A 22,637-nucleotide genomic window follows, 5' to 3' on the forward strand; every position below is an offset into this window, starting at 1 on the left:
TAGTTTTGTTAACTTTTAATTATTTGTAAGCCTATAACTCGGTTACTATTAACGAGTAGTTGTGGACACCATATGCTCCACCTAGGGAGCAGATATGGGTTTAAGCTTATAGTAAGTAAGCTACGATAAGATTCTTCTTAAGTTAACTAGGGTAAGGAGTAAGCGAGAGGGGTAGTACGACCCTCTTGCTCTAGCAACAGTAGGGGTAGCACGCGAGCTGAAGACGCCGCAACACGAGTCGACGAAAAATCCCCGACCGCGCAGGTCGAACGCGCACGCCGTCGCGCTCGACCCGAGCCCAAACTCGGCACTTCATCAGCTAAGTGCTCAGCCGCGAGGAGAAATCGTGTGAAGTGAATAGTGTTCATTTCTCCAAGACACGATGTAGCCAGCGCTACAAGGCCATCTTCCAGCCGCGAAGATGCCTCATCCCTCATCCTTCACATCGAGGAACGCCAGATTCTTTCCAACAGCGAAGGAACTGCTCATCTAGGACGTCCGCCGTCCACCCAGGAACACTAGATTCCTGCCCCTCCAGGAACACCAGATTCCTGCCCCTCGAAGACCGCCCAGCCTACAACCTGTGGCCGTCACGCCCAACGGGATTCCACAACCCCGGAGCCGTTCATGGCTCATAACTATGGATCAATCTCAATCTTCGTTACCGTGTTTCGTTAAGTGAATCTGTGAACAAGACATGAGCTAGGAAAGTGAACTTTGGACTGTGTTGAGGACCTTTCGTTTAGTATAAGCTATTTTCTAAGTGTTGTAATCTAGGGTAAGTCATTTTAATAATATGTCTACTTAATCGATTAAACCAGGTACATGAAACATTCAAGTTTTAATTATCCTTCCCCCTTTTACCTTTATCTTGATTGTAATTGTATTTAATTCGATGCATACTTCCTCCGGGCTTAAATAAACAAAGATTAAATTCATTCAGATTAGAACTTAACAAGCGCGATATTAATATATTGTACATAGCGGGGTAACACGGTACACGAGGCTTCCTTTTCCACGGATAATCGAGTTCCCGGAATTCGTATGCGCCGCTCCGCGAGAACGATCAATGGCGATTTCCCCCCATTATCTCTCCAGAACGTAGCCGTCAGGATGATTTCCCTCCGAAATTATCGATCAAACCCCTTCTCTATGTCCAAATAGTAATCCCAAATAATCAGCCTGTTGTTAATAAGTTTTTTTTTTAACTCAAATTCAATGTACCACAGACGATTTGTACTACTCACAACCGACCCTTTGGTGACCCCTGAACATTGAGGTACTTACCTATTTTTTTTAATAAAATCTATGGTTTTAATGAAATCATCTTTGGATTGATATGACATATTGAAGCACGATGGTGAAATAATCTTTGGCAATGCATATGTCAAGTTACAAATTATTTTAGGTTATATCGGTTTAATGAATAAATTGTTCCATTTTGTTATTTATATTTAACAAGTGATTTTTCATACAATTAATGATTGAAATTCGTGTTTTTAATGCATTACTTGTCAAACATTTTATATATGAAACGTTTTACAAGTATTCCTCACCTTATTCAACGAGGATATTCCAAGTTCGATAACTCTCATATTTTACGAGTATTATCAGATATGTCAAGACCTCTAGATAAGCATGTGGCAGAGGCACAAAAACAACGCAATATTATAAAAGAAAGGGGTTCCAAATATGCTCCTGGAACTGTTATATTGCAAGTATTGGGATCTGGCGCAACTGGATCCCCAAAATCTGTGTTTATGTTTACAGATCAATCAAGGTTATTATTTTTTTTTATAAAGTTGATCAAATATCTTCATTGTGTTTTAAATAATCTTCTGGAGTTGGAAATGAAATTAAATGCATTTAAATGTGTATTTAACTCAATTTGAAAATAGCTGTAAAAAATAATTCAGTAGTACCACATTTAAGGTATTTAATTTGCTAACAAAGTAAGAGTCGGCCAAAAAATCACATGTTGAGCCGCTGAGAACAGTCTGTGGTGTATAACCTGTTTCCCAGATAACACCATAGACTTTCTTTTATTTAAAACAAGCGCTTTTATATGATGAATCCTTTTTTATACTTAGTTTCATTATTTAATATCTTCATGGATAATGGAAGCAGATTGTACTTTATTGCATTATAATCAAAGTTCTTTTGTCCAAAAGAAGTATGTGTTAGGTTTGTTTGTTGTGTTTGTGTTTTATGGATCTTGTAGTTTCCATCCAGTATGTTAATTGTGATTTGTGTACTTTGCTAGGAATTGCTTTCGTGTGTTATGTGAGAGCAATTCCTAAATGCATATGAAAGGATTGTTTTAGCATATCGTAGTCATACAGGAGAAAGTGACCAACTAACAAAACGTAAAATGTTCAGGAGGGCCATTTAAGTCACTTTTGCTTGGCAACAAAATAAACATCAATGCAATTAGTCATTTTTAACAAGTCACTATATTATACTTCCGAGATTAAAATCCTTTGGGAATTTTTTCAGGGCAATATTAAGCTAGTAAGATATCAAATAGTCAATGATCACGTTTTTGTAAAAAATGCACTTGGTCACTTTCTCCTGTATGACTACGATATAATTGTTTGACTGTCATAACTTGTAATATGTTGAATATCTCCTCTGTGGGAGTCCGTCTCAGAACTCTAAGTATTATTTCAACTGTTGATTTTTGAACCAGGTATCTGTTTAACTGCGGTGAAGGCACACAGAGACTGGCTCATGAACACAAGATGAAACTGGCTCGTCTGGAGCACATATTTTTCACATCAGCAAACTGGGGGAATATGGGAGGGCTTCCTGGTGTTTCCCTCACTCTTCAAGATGTCGGTGTTCCAAAAATAACTCTGCACGGACCACCGCGATTGGTTTGATATACATTATAATTCTCGAACAAGTTTCCTTCAGTTTGCCAGCTCCATAATATACTCTCAAAACTCATAATGAACCATTTCAATTAATGTATTAAATTATCTATCGGGTTGTGGTCCCGTGGTTAGTGTCGCGGACTCTGAAGTCAGAGTTTCTCGGTTCGAACCCACTCTACCACAATTTGATACCTATTTCTAATAATGAGCCACTTAGGCTCACGGAAATAGTATGAAATTGAAATATTTGTGTAAATAATAATAACACAAATATTTCTCTTTTAAAAATTTAAAAAAATTTAAAAAATCTTCCTGTGTGATAAAGTTAGTTTGGCATTGCAATAAAGTTAGTTCCAATTCAACGAACAAATCGCATATTTGTTTAATAAATGGGATCGTGTGACACTCTAATTAGCTACGTCTAAGAAATAAAAAATAATACTTAGGAGTAAACTATTTTTTTTATAAGTATATCTAAAAGCATGTGCCAACCAATACTGCATTTTTTGTTGTTGTTATGATTTGAATAAATTTATTTTCTTCAATTAATTTTTTTTATAACACCCCTACAATTTATATCTTTCATATAAAGCTATACGTATAACATATTTCTTAAAAAAATTAATACTTAAACTAAAAATTAATTTCAATGTTCTGTTTAATTATTTAATATAATTCCTTTGACTTTATCCCATTATATACTTTTTTTTCTTCATTTTAGGATGACCTTTTTACAGCTACTAGAAAATTTGTAGTTTTGAAAGATATGAAAATTGAAATGGCTGAATGCACCAATCTCCAATATGATGATAATGTTATGACAGTAAAATATGTACCTTTAACAAGGTGAGAAAGTAGTTAATATTTGCAATTTTAATGACTAGAATGTTGTGTTACATAACTCATACCTTACTTTTAAACTTCACCATAAACGATTGTTTTCATATGTAGGGAGGAAGTCATAAACTTCAAATTATCAACAAATAATATTAATGTATGAAGCATGAACAATATGAACATACCTATTTACAACTAACAGACATTACGTTATACAAAATTAATATATGTATTTTTTTTCATGGATTGAAATCAAACAACCTCGTATTTACTAAATACATTGATCATTTTTTAAATCTAATATGTAATATTTAATAAATGTATTTATTTTAGGAAACCTGATAGCGTGTCTTCGAATACAGAAAACTTGTCAAATGAATTTGTGGAACCAGATAATACAGATTATTATGCTCACGAAAGTAAGTCATCGTAATTCTCTATGAATTGGTTTTGGGAAGATTAAAATTTTTATTCCATCTATTTTATTTTTTAGGTTCTGGTCGACGCGGAGTACAAACAACTAGTATCGATAGCTTACTCATGGAACCAAGAAATGAACAATTGACTTCAATGTCTTATATTTGCCGGTTGAAAGTATGTTTTGTAATTTTCACCAGTTACTGTTTTGGTGTTTCCTTGTCTATTAACACTATTGTAATGTAATTTAAATTATGTATACATAATAATATATCAATCATAATCACCATTTTTGCTTCATTACTACGTCATTCATGGAAAGAAAGCTTTCTTTTTCTTGAAAAAGTGGTAAATTCATAGCTAAGAAACTCGTACACATTAGCACTATCTAAGTGACTCAAGCTAGTACGAGTACAGGTGCATAACCCCGAGCCCCAGATAATGCTACGTTTCTCCTGTTTCTACCCACTTTTCCTCCTCCATTTCCTTTCCCCAGTAGCAGCAGTGTCCTTCACCTACGTCTTATGTATCCCTTCAAATATATACCACTCCTCCCTCAAGTCTGGAGTTAATGATCAAGTTGATACCGCATCAACCTGATGCGGTGCCTTATGCATCTTTTGTGTGCGGATAGGGGTAAAATAAAAGGAAACAACTAAAGCATGAAATTAAAACTCGTATGTCTTAAATTTCACTCTTCAATAAATATTTTTTTTTTCTTTATTTCTAGTCTTGTCCTGGAATGCTGGATCTCCAAAAATGTGTTAACAAGGGGATCAAACCCGGTCCTTTACTTGGATTACTCAAAAACGGACATAATGTCACCCTTCCCGATGGAAAAATTGTATATTCGGTCGATGTTAAAACTCCAGATGATCCGGGCGCTGTATTTATAGGTAAAGTATTTTTATTTTTATTTTTTATCATTTTATATTGTAAAGTATTTATTAATGTATTGATATACTTGTATTTTTTTTTAGTTGTGGATGTCCCGGATGAAAACTTTTTAGATCCACTTTTGCAGGCGGAAGAATTTAAAATTCACCAAAATGGTCCAGATACTCTTCTAGTTGACAAACCGTCCATTATTGTGCATTTCACACCGGATTGCATTGTGAAAAATGACAGGTATTTTCTTGTATGACACATATTTGAAAAAACATGAGGGTATTTGTTGCTAAATTAGAAAGCCCCAGTAAATGAGTTTCTGAGATATTCAATAAAAACTATGCACCGTTTTGTAAAAATATGTAACTGTTTTCAATGTTGTTGAAATTTCGACATTGATTTTAAATTATTTAGAGATGGTTTTTAACATATTATTTTGAAATGTAGCATCTCATCATGCTACCGTAATTTGAGCATCAATAATTCATTTTTCAGTTTTGGTGAATAATTCTAATACCACACATTCAAGAACCAATGTGCAAAAGCAAATATCATCAAATTAAAAACAGTAATTTTGAGATAAACGAGTTTATAGTTAACTTAAAATGATGCTTTTTGCCAAAACATATAATTAATACAATTTTGCGCCTATTTGGATAATGAATATCTCGGTAAAGGAAAGAGATAAGAGTAAAATCTGTGATTGTATATGATAGAGGCCAGTTATAAGAATGCTTTGAGCCGTGTTAAACCAAACAGCCGCAACTTGAGTTATGGCTAGTTGCCTTTACACATTAGAGAAAGTATATAGTATGTACATACATATTTCTGATTCACCTCATAATTTATAATTTATATTTGAAGCACTAACTTTGTGATTTTCCATTTTATAATTAAAATGTAATTTTGTTTTAAAATCACTATGAAATTTTTATTTTAACTTAATTATAATGTCTACCGGTTCCAAAGCTAACCGCTTCTTTATCAAGACTGATTAATATTAATTAGTCTTGATAATTATAAGCGGTTAGCTTCGAAACCAGTAGACATCATAATTAAGTTATAATAAAATATTTATATTGATTTTAAAATAATGTTACATTTTAATTATACCTCATAATTATAATCTGTTTACAGGTATCAATCATTCCTGAGCTCATTTTCACCAGAAACCACCCACCTATTTGTAAATGATGGAAGTGTTTGCTCGGGATCTGAGGCAGTTCACAGGGTACAAAGGAAACTCAATCTTTTGAATGAAAACATTTTCCCGCTTCTACAAGACCATAGTATAGTTATAGAACCAAAATCATTCAACCCTAAAACAAAGACTGAGATCCTGGAAAAATTACAAAATATGAATCCGGTAAATTATTTCCTGTTATTTATTATATTATTTTGTGTGGAATACTATGATTTATATTTTGTATATTAAAAGCATTGATCACTTTGTGGTATGGTAATATAACACTCTCCTTATCATTATTTGTTTTGCAATGGTTTACTTTGGAAAAAAATCCTAGATGTTATGTTATTGAAGACTTTCTGACAAAAAAAACATGTCACAAAATCTTTTTTTTTACAGCAGATAGCAAAAATCAAATGTATTTGATAATATATTTATTTATGTATTCCAATAATATATAATTTTATTTTTATATATTTAAAAAAAAATTAACAAATTATGTACATTTTTAGGAACTGGTGGAGCAAATTAAAAATAAAATTAATTTTGAGAATATACAATTGGAACAAAAAACTAATTCTTCACCCAATTATATTTCCGCAAAAACATTCACATCTTTTCATCTGAGACCAAAGAAATTATTGGACGAGTAAGTTTCTCATTCATTTCCTTTCTAATCGACAGTTTTATTTTTTACATAGACCTTTATAAATGTATCACTCTTTGTGGTATTATAGTAGCCGCATTATAGCAATAGTTTTTTGAATCTATGAAACAGTGATAAGCATTTTATTAGCAGTAGCAAGAACGCAGAAAAGTCTTACTTATGGATACTGATCTATCGAAAATCTGTTCTTGTAAAAGAGACTTCAATAAATATGTAAGCTTATAAATTAATGAAGTTTTAAAATTTAAGTACGTATGTAGTCGACTATTTTTTATACCATAGAGGTACTTTTTACTTATTACTCATCTATTATTTTGTTTATTTTTATATCATTTTACACATTTACAGAATAAATACGGGGTATTAGATTACTGTATAACTTTTATAAGATTGTTAACACATCTCATGCAGGGCCGATCGAGCGTAAGTTAATGAGTGACACAGGCATATTCTGATCGCGACAGCGTATAACTCATTAAAACATTTGAAATCTTTCTGATAAAAAGAAGAAGAAATAACATTCACCTGTAATATTATGATGTTTAATGAATTAATTTCTCACATGCAATTAATAATTTTTTAAACACAAACTAAAAGTAATTATATACTAATAATACATGATAAAAATAAGTATTTTTATATAATACATATTAAAAATAAATATATAAAGCTTTAATGAAAATTTAACAGATGTCACCATAAACTGTAATATTGCAATATAATAAGCGAAACAGAGTCTCCCGCTACAGCGGTAAAATTTTTGGTAATTATGATTACAGTCTCCCGCAAACAGCGATTGGCGGGCTGATGACTGTAAAACTCGCATAAAATGTGTTAAATTATTCCTTTACCTTTGGTAAGTAACCTATAGCAACTTACATCGGTATATTATAAAATATAATTTTTTTTCTATTTTAGATCTGCTGTCCTAAAACTTAATGTTGTCGAGTACATCTCGGAAGCTATGAATTTCGAGGGTTTTCCGGAGAGTTTACAAGAGTTGCATTCAAAAGTCAACAATTTAAATCTAAAGCCAAGACAGGAATATCCAAAAGTTGTATTTTTCGGAACAGGCTCTTGCATTCCTAATAAAACCAGAAATACAAGTGGCATTATGCTTCATACAGAGTAAGAGTCTTTATGATTTTTTTTAGTTCATTCACACAAAATGTTGAACATTATGATTTTAAAATGTCAGTCCAAGATTTATTTTAAAAGTAAGAGCCCAAAATTATAAGTAAAAAAACCTTTATTATATCCAATTACATATTAACTTAATTTTTTATTTAATGTAAACAAATGTTTTTTATGAAAATAATGCAGAACAGACTTTCAGCTTTACATAGATACTAATTCTATAAATATAGTTTGATATAAAAAAAGATGTAGCCATAAGTAAATAGAGCTTTAATATTTAAATTATATTTTATTTATCTGTACTGAAATGGAGTTTTTTTTATAATTAATAGAATATAGAAAATAAGTTCCAACATTTTTTCATTAAATTCAAAAAGCTGAAACCAAAATAACATTAAAATATTAATAAAAAGAACTATCAAATTCTTTCTGAATTTTCACCTAATTTATGTAACCAATTTCTTATGTAATGGTGACAAATTGAATATGTCTTTTTTCAGTGAAAATTCTTGTATGCTGTTGGATTGCGGAGAGGGAACATACGGTCAGATGGTGAGATTCTATGGAAAAGAAAGAATTTCAAATATTTTAGCCAATTTAAAAGGAATATACTTATCACATCTACATGCTGACCATCACATAGGTTTTTAAAATATTTAATAATACATAGAATTTAGGATCTCTTGTTTATAAAAAATAAATACCTTATAGTTTTTTTCTGACAAATATTTGCCAAGATATGTTAATATGATTTGCCGAAATATATTAATACATACGTGTTTTTTTTCGCAGGGTTAATTGGTGTTCTTCAAGGAAGAAGGAAAGCATTAGAATGCCTTGGAATATCAAACTCTAATAAATGTCTTTATTTATTGGCTCCAAAACAAATCATGAGCTGGCTCTGGTTGTACGATCGCCGCTTTGAAAGAATTATCCATGAAATAGAACTTATCCCCAATTCTCATTTGGTATGTCAAATTTTTAGCAATTATTTTGTTAAAATAAATTTGTTCGCCATACACAAATGTTTCAATTTAATATTATTGTGATACAGTGGGGATAGAACTTAGAACCTCTGACTCGCGATGCTAACTACGGGACTACAATCTGATGCAAAACTTACTTCTCATATGTTACAGCTGATTAAGTATGATCTCATCATTGCTTTGGTTTGCTCATTGCTCATCTCCTCATTTTTCTCCTCACTGCATCCAATAGTGCACAAGGCACCAGAAATAATTAATACAATATGTATTATATTTATCTTTTAATTATACAATTGCTAGATCATCCAGTCGGGTTAAGCAGATTCCAAACAAGGAACCCATTTGCAACTATCCATACGTACATATATAGTTATGTATATATTTACACATTTTTACAGTATTTCTAAACTATAACAACCCTTATCAGATTCAATCATGATACACTAAATAAACACAGAAGTGTATACCAATGCACTTATATAATGTTTGCATTATGCATAGTATCACTCATACTACAGTAGAATCGCGATATAACGAAATCCAATGGACCAAAAAATATTAATTCGTAATAACGAATTCCCACATATAACGAATTTTTTTAAATTATACTTAGTATGTATATGTTGCGCGCCGTTGTAAAAAATGTTGCGCGGCTTTTCAAAAAGATCGCAAGTTCTGCAAACAAAGGAGGAAGGGGGCCATAGGGAACTGAATATCTACATATTTTCACTAGTTTTCTTATTAACCTTACGGTGATAAAAGTGCCGCGGGAATCGATGATACTCGTATGTATTTTGTACACAATATGAGAATGTGATTTTAAAACAGGAAAAACGTAAATATTCATAGTTGCTTTTACTGGCCATATTTAAAGTTGAAATATAACAATTTTGTTATGTTGGGTCTGGTAAATATGTATCTGAAAATGAGAATAATAACATGAAATATAATAATAAGAATATCACAAGTAGCCGCCAAAGCCGAGAACGAGAACGGCTTGCGCGCTACTGACGGCCAGTGTTGTCAGACGTCAAAGAGTAGTTTTCGATATTGAGATTGCAAAATTACGAAATTGCGAAATTACGAGACGGCGAAAAATTTTTTTTTTCCAAAATTTACGCGATGAATTTTTTTTCGCCGTCGCTAAAAATTTCCTAAAATCCGTTAAAATTCCATTATAATCCTTCAAATTCCGTTTGATCTCTTTATTCCTTCAAAATCCGTATAAAACGGACAAATTCGTATTTGTCCAAATTGTCCGTCATATTTAATATTCCTAGTTGCTTTTATTGGCCATATTTAAAGTTTGAATAAAACAATTTTGTAATGTTGGGTCTGGTAAATGTTATTCATAATGTCATTCATTTGCAGCGACGGAAATAAATAATTTGTAAAAAAATCGGGAATCAAATCCTAACATAAAATCGTAAAAATACACAAACGTTTCTGTGTTTGCGCGTGTGGCGTGCTTTGTAAGAATGCGTGCATGTCGTACGTCGTAACACGTTACTCCGCTAGTCCAATAGTGTGCAGATTGTCTTACCCGACACTACGCCCCACTTAGGGCGCTTGTCCACTACCCGAAATTCTGTGTAATTTTACTGTCCGGCACGTCAGTTAGCGTTTTAAAATGACGATTGGCTTGGATTGGCTTGTGCTTTTGTCCATCTTTCTTCGGATCGGAGCTCTTGATCGGTGCGTGAACACGTTGCGCGTAAATTCGATCGTAAAATCGTCGTTTTAAAACGCAAACTGACGTGTCGGACGGACGGTAAAATTATTCCGTGTAGTGGACAAATGCCCTTACGATGTAGATAAAAGATGCAATTTGAGGATTATTATTGTCAACAGAATCATTTCATTGAGATAAAAAGATGGATTGTAATTTGAGAATTATTATTGTCTACCATTGAGATAAGCAGGTGGACTGATTATGGGAGAGAATATACTTGAGAATTTTTATGGCCTACAGAAATAATTTCATTGAAATAAGAAGAGAGATTATAACTACGTCGCCTACTTTCAAAATCCGCCAGATCCATATAAGTCGATTTTACAAAAAAAATCCAAATTCTCCGGATAACATTTATGTTTCAAAGATTTGTCTATCTTTGTATAAAATATTTTAAAATAGAGAATTTTCCCATTTTTTGGGAAAGTTTTTCAGTACTCAAAAAAAAACACGAGACACAAATCGATAATGACGTCATCTTAACTTTTGACCTATCTCCGCTCTCTGATTGACCGATATGGGTCAGAAGGCAAGTTTCATGAATATATCGGAATTTGAAATACAACGCTGTTTTTAAGTATTTTTTAGCGGGGTTTTCAAGTATTTAAACATTTTGAACAATAAAAACCACAACTGGCATTCCGATAGAGTATTTATTTTAAAATCTTATAAAACTGGATCTAGCGGATTTTGAAAGTAGGCGATACAACTAAAGAATTATTATTGCTAAAGTAAATCATTTCACTGACTCATTGACTCTAATTACTAATTACTCAAGCTGATGGGATATTGTATTGAATTACTTTTAAAAATCGCCATAAAACCATCCGCATATGGTGCTGCGGCGGCGCGGCTTGAATAATTTTATCTTAACATTTTTTATTTCTGCCGCGGCTTTGAAATATTTTTATCATAACATTTTTTATTTGTTATAAATTTACTTAAATGTATTGGCACTTTTTCGTACGGGACAAAAGTGATTTTGTTATACATAATAACGGGATTTCGTTATATAAATGCATTTTTGTATGAAAAATTAGTTTTAGGGAATAAATTAGGTTTTTTTTTTCGATATACGTCATTTTTCGATATATCGCGATTACTTATATCGCGATTCTACTGTATATATTTGTTTCTGGGCATAGAGGATTATAACGATATGAATTATAATAAAAATACAATATTCCTCATGTTGATCCTATCAGACATCACACCCAGGATTTTATACATGCAGAATGTACTAGGCACTGCACTATTGAGGTGAATTATTAACATTTATATTTGTGTATTAATTCCACAGAATAAAAGTGATACTGATTTCACTGAACTCCCAAGTAATGTACTCGACCAACTCGGATTGAAAAGCATAGAAACTTGCCCAGTGAAGCATTGCCCCAACTCCTTTGGCGTCAGTGTTGTCACCAAACAATCCAAGAAGATAACCTACTCTGGTGATACTATGCCTTGCAAAGAATTAGTCAATATTGGTAAGTATTTAGAGATTTATGTTACTTAAAGGACAGTAAATATTTAATCTGAGTATCCTCTATTTAATTTATTATTAGATTAAAACCAATATTTTTAGCTTTTCCACTTTTTTATTTGACCAGCGACCGGGTTTCGTCGTTACCGACATCATCACCAGTCTGATGATGTCGGTAACGACGAAACCCGGTCGCTGGTCAAATAAAAAAGTGGAAAAGCTAAAAATATTGGTTTTAATCTAATAATAAATTAAAAATGCAATTCCATCACGAAGTGTCAGTGGATAATATAAATCTACCCTCTATTTTTTGTTATCACCATATATTTTATTTTGCAAGCATTTCGGTTTTTAGTAATCATAAAATGAGGATTTGATTTAGTGTTGTTCAGTTCTTAACTTGGTGTTTATCCTTCCCGGACATTTACATATTATTTATTTACTTTTACCATATATGTATTACATATTGTCATTACTTTAATCTAGATTATCTAAACCTCAAAATAATAAATAAGAAAAATAATAAATATATTAAAAAGATTTACAATTCTGTAAAAACAGTTGTTACTCAGAATGTTTGTATTGCAATATTACCATTTTATTTTTTATATTTAACTTCCTTGTTTAGACTCTATCAAAGACTGAAATATGTTACAAACACTGTGTTGGCTTGAACATTCATTTAGTGTTAAAATAAAATATGTAGTATTTTAAAAGGTTTTCAATTTAGGTGAAAACTCGAATCTTTTGATTCACGAAGCGACAATGGAAGATGACCTAGCTAGTGAAGCAAGGCGTAAGATGCACTCCACACTGGGACAAGCTGTAGCTGTCGGGAAAGATATGAAAGCTGCTTTTACATTACTCACACACTTCAGTCAGCGCTATTCGCGACTTCCTAGGTTATCTGACTCGGATGACTTCAGCAATGTTGGGATTGCATTCGATAACATGCAGGTAAATTTTCTTTGCATCTGATCATTCCACTTTTAGATTGCGTACTAAAAAACAACATAATTTGTGAGAAAATAAATTTTCTGATTAACATGTAATCTAGAACTACGATTGCCGTTAACCACCTCAATAATATAATGGTTGTCATCTTTAGCTGTCATGCATGATATATTCCAGGTTCAATTCGTAGAGTGGAAAGAAAGTAATTTTTCTTTCTTATATTTATTCACTTAACCTTGACCTGAAGCGCACTGATCACTTTGCCTTAGTGAGATTATTGATCAAGTTTACACCGCTTTAATATGATGCCGTGCCGTAGTGCCATTAGACGTGGGTGAGGGTCAAAAGGAGATGCCATTATTTTGATAGAAATTTTTCTTTTATTTCAGTTATCTTTAGATGATCTCGATATCCTGCCCCATTTATATGCTCCACTTAAACTGATGTTTGCTGAACATTGTGAGCTATTGGAATACAGGGTAAATATTCAGTTAATTTCATATTTATTTTACATACCAAGTCTGTGACCTCAGAATTGCCATTTTTCGACTAAAAAAATACAAAAATACCTCATGAAAAAACAGCTTATGACAGGTCATATCCCTTGTAAATACCCAGACTTTCATATTCTTCTTCCTGATTGTTGAGATGTCAAAATGTAAAAATAACTCGAGTAAGTAGATAAGTCGAGAAACCCAGATTTGTGAACAAGGATTTGGACACGCCCAAAAATGTTGTGAAAGTGGTTTATGTAAAGTATTGACCTTCACTACCTACACATTTTTTCCGTCTTTTTGGTAAGTTATGGAAACCCTGCCAATAAAAGATTTTGGGACAAACCTCGTCATGTCATTTTAACCAGCCAGTTGAGTGCATCAAAGTAGTTGCGAACGAAAGTTGATGTGTGCGATGGTGCGGTCATGGGAAAAAATTAGCCGCTCATGCTTTTGCCGGTAATCGGGCCTTTTGTCGTGCAGAACTCAGTTAAGTTTGACCAATTGTTCATAGTAACGTTGACCATTGACGGTTTCTCCCGGTTTCATTAGCTCGTAGTAGATGATACCCTTCCAAACACACAGCATTGTTTTTTTTTTTCGAAGTGATCGAATCTGGCGAACGATGTTGCTGGTTCACTGGGATCAACCCACGATTTCATGCGCTTAAGATTCTTGAAAAATATCCATTTTTCGCTGCCAGAAACAATTCGATGCGAGAAGCATCTCGCAGGCGTTGGGAATTTGTTCCTGCTGCCTTTCGTCCAATTCACGAGGCACCCATTTCCCAATCTTCAGAATCTTTCCCACGGCATGCAGACACTAGTAGATGTCCGGGCGAGAAACACCCAGTTGCATGGCGAGCATTTCTTGCAATTGGGTGTCCTCGTCCAAAAGAGTTTGCAATTCGGTGTCCTCAAACTTTTTCGGACGATTTTCCAATTTCTTGTCGCTCAAGTTGAAATTGTTTTCGCTGAACTTAATAATCAAGAAGAATGCCAAAAGCAAAATATATTATTTTTTTAACATAAATATATATGTATAGTTTCTTTTCCTGACGTGATTTTTTTTAATGTTTCAGGCTGTCAAGAGAGCCATGAAAAGAGAAAGAGCTCAGAGTCCCAATACAATGTCAATTCACGCGCGATCTTTAACATCAGATGCCACTTCTAGAAAACAGAAACCTTCTTTAAATGAAAACGACCCACCGACTCAAGCCGTTGAAGAAATGAATTTATGTTTCACCAAAGTTGATTGTATGGAATTCAACACTGATGACCATAGATAATCATATTTCTTTTTTATACTAATTTTTATTTATATATAAAACTCATTTAATAAAAAAATACTGCGTGTATTATTTCCATGATATATAATAACTTTAATTTATCAATTAAAATTTCAACTTGTAAAACAAATCGATGGAGAGATAAAGCTGGTCGCTATCCCCTGTATCATACTCTCATTCAGTCAAAACCATAATATTCTTAAGTAAATTACAAGTGGTTTAGTTGGAACTGAATCCATGCCGTTTAGCTTCTTCAGCTTTTTTTGGCAGAACTTGGTTTGAAATCTCACAGATGAGAAGAATAAATCTAGGTTGATCAGGCAATGAAGAAGAAATATCACATTAGGATCAAAATCCATATCATAAAATAGTATCCTTTACCATTTTTATTGAATGAATAACCTGTAAACCCTCTACTTTTAGGGGCTCGTCTGCAGGCAGAATAGGCCAATTGAAAAAAACATATTTTTAATTTATTTTGCAATTGGCGGGAATCAAACCTATGATGCTACTTTCAAAGTCCAGCATCTGCTCAAGTACACCACTGCCCTGTCAAATTCATCCAGTTTTGATGATAAAATTAAACTCACTTAAGCTACAGCGCTTGGCAGCACCAATTCAGAAAAAAAATTGTATCAGCATTACTTCTTTATTGTTTGAAGTTAAAAGGTACACTGCACACATATCAATAAACCGTATCGTTTTATTGTTTTTTTTTTATATTCTGTAAGTTTACCAAAATCACATTGTGGCATGAAAACAAAAATTCTTTATTTTTCTGTAAGTGTAGATTAAAAAGTTTGTTCTAAACATACAAAAAAATATTTATTCGTATTAAAACAGCGAATGATACAATGTTTACATATTGAAAACTCAGCTTCCATTTATAAAAGGAATAGTATTTAATCACTATTAGAGTACAATAATAAGATATAGGGTATTTGTTTTCATTTCACGCAGTATTTTATTAATTGTTCTTAAGAAGTTGGCTCCTTGTCCTTATCCTTGTCTTTCTCATCTTTAGGAGAATCTTTAGGCGTGTTCTTCAACGTGGTGACTGCGTGGCGGATGGCTTCACTCTGCGGATCCACTCCGGGCAAGTTCTCCAGGATACTCTGCAGAAAGGCCGGATCGTTGATGACTTCTGCGTACTCCTCGGACACGTCCATAGTCTCATCAGCCCCGGTCTCCTGCTGCATGCTCATCTGCATCGCCAGCGCGATTTGCTCTTCCTCCGATAGATCCATAGCCTCTCTTTCCAGCGACATGGCGAGCGCACGCCCCATCATACCGCTCTCCTGGTTGGACGAGGATTTCCCTTCATCTTGGTCCGTAGTCTGCTGCCGGCGAGATTCTTCTTCCTGGCGCTGGCGCTGCTCTTCCATGGACACGCGCAGAGCGAGAGCCAGCTCCGGATCTTCATTGGGGTCGACCCCGAACTCGAACTGAGACATGCCGGATCCCGAAGGTCCCGCACCTTCTCCGCCGACTATAGGACTAGAAATGAGAGCTTCGGAAAGTACAACGCATGCGCCTGCTGGCACCGCAACTAAATGGCTGCCCCCAGTACTGCCGTCTTTACCATTCAAAGTATTGATAAAAATGGTGAGAGAAGCGTTATTGTCAGTATCTTCACCGAAAGAAACAATATCCACATTCACCTTTTCTTTCTTCAGTCGTTTCGCCAACTTTACTAATTCCTTCTCGTCAGTTTCTACTGGAGAGCCGACAAAGACGATAATTCTCATTTTATGATTCTTCCCCTGACGATGCTTCAGCGCCAAGTGGGCAATTCTTATTCCGGTCACAAGGTTGATATTCCCATTCGGCTGGACGCGGTGGAGCTTCGAGAGAATACGGCCAACATCGCTTGTGAGCGTAGCTAGAACTTCGACGTTAGCTAAGGTTAACAAACCTACATTGTTTTCGGGATTCGACCGAGTTTTAGAATGACAAACGAGATTTACGGCTTCTTGTTGGGCTTGAAGTCTCGTAGGCAAAAAATCTCCATTTCGCATGTAATCACTATTATCGACGCATATCATAGTACTTTCCAGCACCATTTTGAGATATATTTATTTCTCCAAGTTAATAATGCACAAATAAACCCGTACGCACAAAGAACTAGAGTCGGGAATTATGATCGAATGACAGTTGTCGAAAATTGGGCAAAGACAACTTTACGAATCAAAAATTGCCAAGTAATTCCACAGATAGCATAGAAAATGCATGATTAAAAGATAGTGCCTTCAAAAATTGTCTACAATAATTTCGTTTATGTGTGTTGGTACTTACGAATTATATCTGAATGTTGGTGTTCCCAATTATTGCTATCACATGAAAAAAAAAGTTCGTCGGAAAATATATTTCAATTTAAAAATCAAACATGAACACAGTCAAAAAGAAATTTCTAAGTAAGTTTGGACGAAATCGATGTAAATGGCGTTACATAATTAGTTGATTTCTAGTTAGGAATCTAAAATTTTCCAATAGTTTTTAGTAAAAAGTAAATATTGAAGTAAGTAAATTAGTTGAATAATTTTGAGGTAGGAAGGAAAGGTATATTTTTTTGAAATGTGATGGTTTTCTTCCTAAATTATTTTCTAAAAATTAGCTTTAATTTCAATATTTATAATACGACATTCGTAAATGAGATATTAGTAACTGAAAAAAGAATTTAAGTGGACCGGGGTACGTAAAATATCTAACAAACTAACTAATTAATCATAACTCCGCTTCTCCGCTAGCGTAGGTAGATAAAATAGAATGCCACACGATTCTCTCTTTTAAAACAATATTTGCTTCACACACATTTATGCACCACTTTATACATACCAACCGATAATTCTTACTCCATACCTGACCACTTTCCAAGTATTTAAAATACTTGATCATAAATTTTCTTCTGCTCCTACTTCCAACATCATTCTTCCCGTAAATTTATTTTGTTGTACTTTCCTCATTCATTCGTTCACATATCCAAAACCATCTCAACACACCTTTCTTAGTTTTATTGATAATGCTTCTCAGCTTTGCATTCTTCCCTTATCGATCACTGTCTTCCACTTCGACTCTTGGAGAAATCGACCTCACCATTTGAACATATCCCATTCATTGTTTTACTGCACATTCGTCTGAGAGATCACATTTCTACTTCATTCTTTTTTATTTCATACTTTGATCCTTCTTTTTCCAGCTCCATTAGGGTTGGTACCAGGACTCTGTTGTGTATTGTCAGTTTAGTTTTCGCTGATGGGTTTTTATTTGCTATGACTTATTTCAGTGCATCACCCACTCTGTTCTATGATCTACGCATTCACTCTCCTTGCTTAGCCTTATCAACCTTTTCGTCCCTAGAAAACATACTTTCCGAATATTCGAGATCATCTACCTGTTACAAATTTTACCCATTTACTTCTATTTTATATCCAGATCTACGTAAATCTCTTTCAAAAACCATGACTTTCGATTTGTCACTTAGGTACTGGAAATATTTTTTTACTTGCTCCTTAAAAAGTGGCGACTCGTTTATTTACATATGGTAACACTGAGTTCGACCTCCATATTTTTCAGACTTGTCTTGAATTTCCACCGAATTCTCTAGTTTTGCAAATATGGGTTTCGGAGACTATCCTAAGGAGTATAATCCTGCCGTTCATGGCCCGTACGATCCGGCGAGGTATTATGGGAAAGGTAATTTACAATTTTTTTTTATTATATCACTATCTTAAAGTCTCATCTCATGTCAACCAAGTTACATACATTTTTCATTACATAATTTGAACTTGTCAAATATGATGTACGCCTAAATTAACCTGTAACCCAATTATCTTCATGCATCAATAACAAATCATCTCATCTTAAAATTAATCTCTCACGTATTATTTATTAAAATGGTTCTAAACCTACTAATTCCATCATCTGATAATTAGTATTGGCACTATCGCATAATATATTTTAACCTTAAAAGATAATGTATCCAACCAGTCGTCCACTTGAATATTTACTAAATCGTTGTTGTCTCTTGATAAAAAATAAAAAAAAATCCACAATTTATTGTAGTAGTCATCTCTTGATAAATTGTCCTATTGTTTACCATTTGAGGTATTTCTCTAGGATATGTAAAAAAAAATGGGTCTTATATAAAAAAATGTTTCGGAATTCATTTTGCACTATGTAACAGGTAAATAATTGCACACTGCATCCGTGAATGTAATACAAAAAGAACACAACTATTTTATTTACCTACAACTTTTTCAATGTTGTCATTTTTATCATATATTAGTTGTAAACCTATTAAAAGTTTATATTGTTTATTTGTTTTCCACCTCCATACTTTTTTTGACCCTCTTAAAATGCATTATTTTCAAATTTTACAATTGCACATATACCATACATAGGTTTTCTGCCTATTCATTATTGCATATAACAGTATTTCTTAAAGTGGGCGATAACACCCCCTTGTGGACGTTCTAGAAGACTTTTACAGGGTATAAGAAGCCCAAAGAGACAGATAGAAAAGCTAAGAAGTAAGATATATTTTTATTCCTTCCTTCTTTCTATGATGGGACATTCTGGTGATTTTATTTTCCCCTTTGATGAGAAATTTTGATAGGGGGGTGCCAGACTAAAAAAGTTTAGGAATCTGTGGCATATATAGTTTCCACAGTTCGGCTGTCCAAACTCAAAACACAGTAAGGGACATTTTTCGTAGTACGTTTTTTTTGCATTTTTGGACTAAGTAGATTCTACTAAATCCAAAAATGCAAAAAAAACGTACTACAAAAAAATGTCCCTTACTGTGTTTTAAGTTTGGGCAGCCGAGTTGAGTCTCTGTTTAAATTAATATCATTGAAGAAGCCTGGTAAAGTTAAGGACTGTAGCAAAACCCCCTGTATTTCCTGAGAAGTTTTTCTTCAAATAAGAACAGCGACATATTGGCTGAGTGTGGATGACTTCTGGAACATACAAAAATCTTCCCAATCTGGTCTACTACTGATCTTTCCGGTTTAAAGATATTAATGAAAAATAGAGAAGGAAGCTCTAATAATACAGATTCTCTATGGATATATTCTGGTTCAATACTAAGGAGACAGATTATCAATTTTTTTAGAAACATGCCAGAGAGGTCATTTTGAAATATGGACTGTTAAACATTTCATTTTATTGTCCATAGTCAGCATATTCCTGTCAAATACACAAATGTATAGGTAGATTTTTAGTTGTGGAATATAGTTTTTCTTTACTTGCCTTATTCAAGAGTTCCAAATGAAAACTCAAGAATTTAAATGCAAGATGGAACAAAAATTACAAAAAAGTATAAGTTTTTTTTTCAGACGAGTTTAACTAAAAATGTATTATTATTAACGATGCAATTTTCAATTTGATTTAGTTGATACTCCATTCACTCAAGTGAAGATCTCCGAACTTGGGGCTTGGATCTCCAGACGCCAGAAGTCTCCCCAAGCTATTGCAGGAGCAACCAGCCGAGGTATAAACAATCAATTCTTGGTTTATACTTTTTTATAATTATTATTGTATTTTTCAACACCAAACATTTAATTTACCGCACCAGTATTTTTATTTATTCATATTGATTACACTAATTTATACCATAAAACATTTATACCGGATTGCATAAGTTTTCCACTTTATAAAACTGGTAAGTAACTGCCATTTTTGTGGTTTGAACTAAAGATAAAATTAAATACACATGAAATATACAATAACGACTCAATTTTGTTAATTTGTAGCCAACGATAGTATTTTTGCAGGAGGGGATTAGAGTGATTCAAATATTTATTTACATAATAAATATTTGAATCACTAAGATTTTATTTTTGAATTTTATAACTTAAAAAAAATACTGTAAATACTAAAAAAAACTATTTGAATCATCTCATGACCCTTATCCCCACCCATTAAGGTAGAGGGCACTGCATTGAATCAATGCAGTTAGTCTCAATTTGTCATTAATCTCACAAATACAAGGGATTAGTCGTGCGCTTTAGGGTTATCCTTCCAGGGTATTATTAAATAAATGTTAAGCTAAAAAAAATCTTTCAGCCTTCTGGAGATGGCAGCACAAGTACATGCAGCCGAAGCGTACGGGAATGGCTCCACTTTACCAATTTTTGGTCGGATCCATGGCAGTCTTTTACATGATTAATTACTCCAAGATGAGTAAGTATAATTGCATTAATATTTTTCATATTTTTTGCATTTACTTTAAGGTCAGTAATTTAAAAAAAATCTTATAATATTAGTATATAACTACTCACCAAGATTTTAGTCTACTAGTTTCGAAATGGATCCGTCTCTTCGTCAGGACAATCAGTACACTAATGCGTATAGTCCACTATTTGATTCGATTACAATATTGGTCAAGCAAGATTTATTACCACCTACTTAATTCCTTGCCCACTCCTTTCAATCCATATAACCGTGACCTATTTTTTTTACAATCATTCTTAGTGCATGTCAGACCTCAGCCTATAAAGCATGTTGTTCTGCGATCCTTGATGCATGTTAGTCCTCGGCTCTACTTAAAACGCATGTGATTAATAGTTCGTGTGGTTGTCAATGTGTGAAAAGTGCTATGGTAATGACATGTAGTTTTTGTTTGCTGGTGTAGTGATTGTCCTGACAAAAAAACTTCTGGAAACCAGTAGTCTAAAATCTCGGTGAATGGTTATATACTAACATTTTGTAACCATAATTTCATTTAGAGTGAAAATTATAATTTATTTTATTTCAAGTTTGATTCTCATTGACTGTTAGTAAACTATTGTGGGAGTTATTTTCTTAGGCCTCGAAATTCACCACTTTTGAGGTTATCTACATACCATTTATCTGACAGTGCTCTGTTTAAAAAAAAAATATTCTATTACGAAACGTTGAATTCTCAAAATTTACTTGTGGCGTTTTCCCAATTCACAGTTTCTTATCACACATGTGAATAATAGTCATTATATGAATATTGAATTAACTAACTAACTAACCATCACGCCGCTTCCCCGCAGAGGTAGGCAGAGAGAATAGAGCGCCACACCACTCTGTCCTTGCAAACATTCTTCGCCTCTTCCACGTTCATGCATCTCCTCATACATACCCGCCGATTGTTACGGCTCCTAACCTGACCACTTTTAAGTATTTGGCATACCTGATCGTGCCGTGTTTTTCTCGGTCTTCCTCTGCTTCTTTTCCCAATAAAATTCGCCTCATATTGAATATTGAATTTATACATATAAATAATGGTCTGTGTTAACTTTTTTCCAGCCGCACATAAGAACTACAAGTACCACTAATCGGAAACATTTGGGATTCTTACTATCACCTAGGAATTACCGTACCCCTAGGAAATAATTGTTATTCTATTCCGATTTAATTGGATTATAAAACAAAAACATCATGTAGATACTTATTAAAGTGGGTTTGATTTTCCTTCAATCATTGTTTTATTTTCCAATTTGTATACATATTGAACTTACTCTGCCTTAATCCGGAAATCACACAAGAAAACGTGTAAAAACTGCTGTATGTTTTCAATTATCAAAATATTAATGATTTCAATCATGCTTTTTATATTGATGAACAATTTTACAATGACCTATTTTGATGTGTTTTCCCCACACTAAAGGAAACATGCTTATCACAAGATAAGACTGGTTTATTTTAATAATATAAATGTAT

At 33.4% G+C, this 22,637-nt stretch overlaps 3 protein-coding genes across 3 annotated transcripts; 2 read left to right on the forward strand and 1 right to left on the reverse strand.

The window, feature by feature from the left end:
* The first annotated feature begins 1,346 nt into the window (after nt 1–1,346).
* Nucleotides 1,347–14,998, forward strand: RNaseZ (ribonuclease Z). The gene is made up of 16 exons (XM_088277372.1): nt 1,347–1,780; nt 2,690–2,876; nt 3,598–3,722; nt 4,047–4,132; nt 4,207–4,307; nt 4,861–5,026; nt 5,111–5,258; nt 6,156–6,384; nt 6,717–6,853; nt 7,790–7,999; nt 8,509–8,651; nt 8,801–8,976; nt 12,027–12,213; nt 12,940–13,166; nt 13,553–13,642; nt 14,739–14,998. Exons 1-16 carry the CDS (start codon nt 1,503–1,505, stop codon nt 14,943–14,945), a joined length of 2,697 nt encoding a protein of 898 aa, XP_088133498.1. The 5' UTR covers nt 1,347–1,502; the 3' UTR covers nt 14,946–14,998.
* An 825-nt stretch (nt 14,999–15,823) lies between these two features.
* Nucleotides 15,824–17,228, reverse strand: Rpn10 (regulatory particle non-ATPase 10). The gene has a single exon (XM_088277373.1). The coding sequence runs from the start codon at nt 17,006–17,008 to the stop codon at nt 15,923–15,925; it is 1,086 nt and encodes a 361-aa protein (XP_088133499.1). The 5' UTR covers nt 17,009–17,228; the 3' UTR covers nt 15,824–15,922.
* A 1,266-nt stretch (nt 17,229–18,494) lies between these two features.
* Nucleotides 18,495–22,394, forward strand: ATPsynF (ATP synthase, subunit F). The gene is made up of 4 exons (XM_088277360.1): nt 18,495–18,638; nt 20,338–20,436; nt 21,012–21,128; nt 22,224–22,394. Exons 1-4 carry the CDS (start codon nt 18,560–18,562, stop codon nt 22,250–22,252), a joined length of 324 nt encoding a protein of 107 aa, XP_088133486.1. The 5' UTR covers nt 18,495–18,559; the 3' UTR covers nt 22,253–22,394.
* Nucleotides 22,395–22,637: the final 243 nt, after the last annotated feature.

Source organism: Brachycentrus maculatus, unplaced genomic scaffold (assembly GCF_059751285.1).
Source record: "Brachycentrus maculatus isolate JH-2025_06_01 unplaced genomic scaffold, ASM5975128v1 h1tg000042l, whole genome shotgun sequence".
Classification (NCBI taxonomy): domain Eukaryota; kingdom Metazoa; phylum Arthropoda; class Insecta; order Trichoptera; family Brachycentridae; genus Brachycentrus; species Brachycentrus maculatus.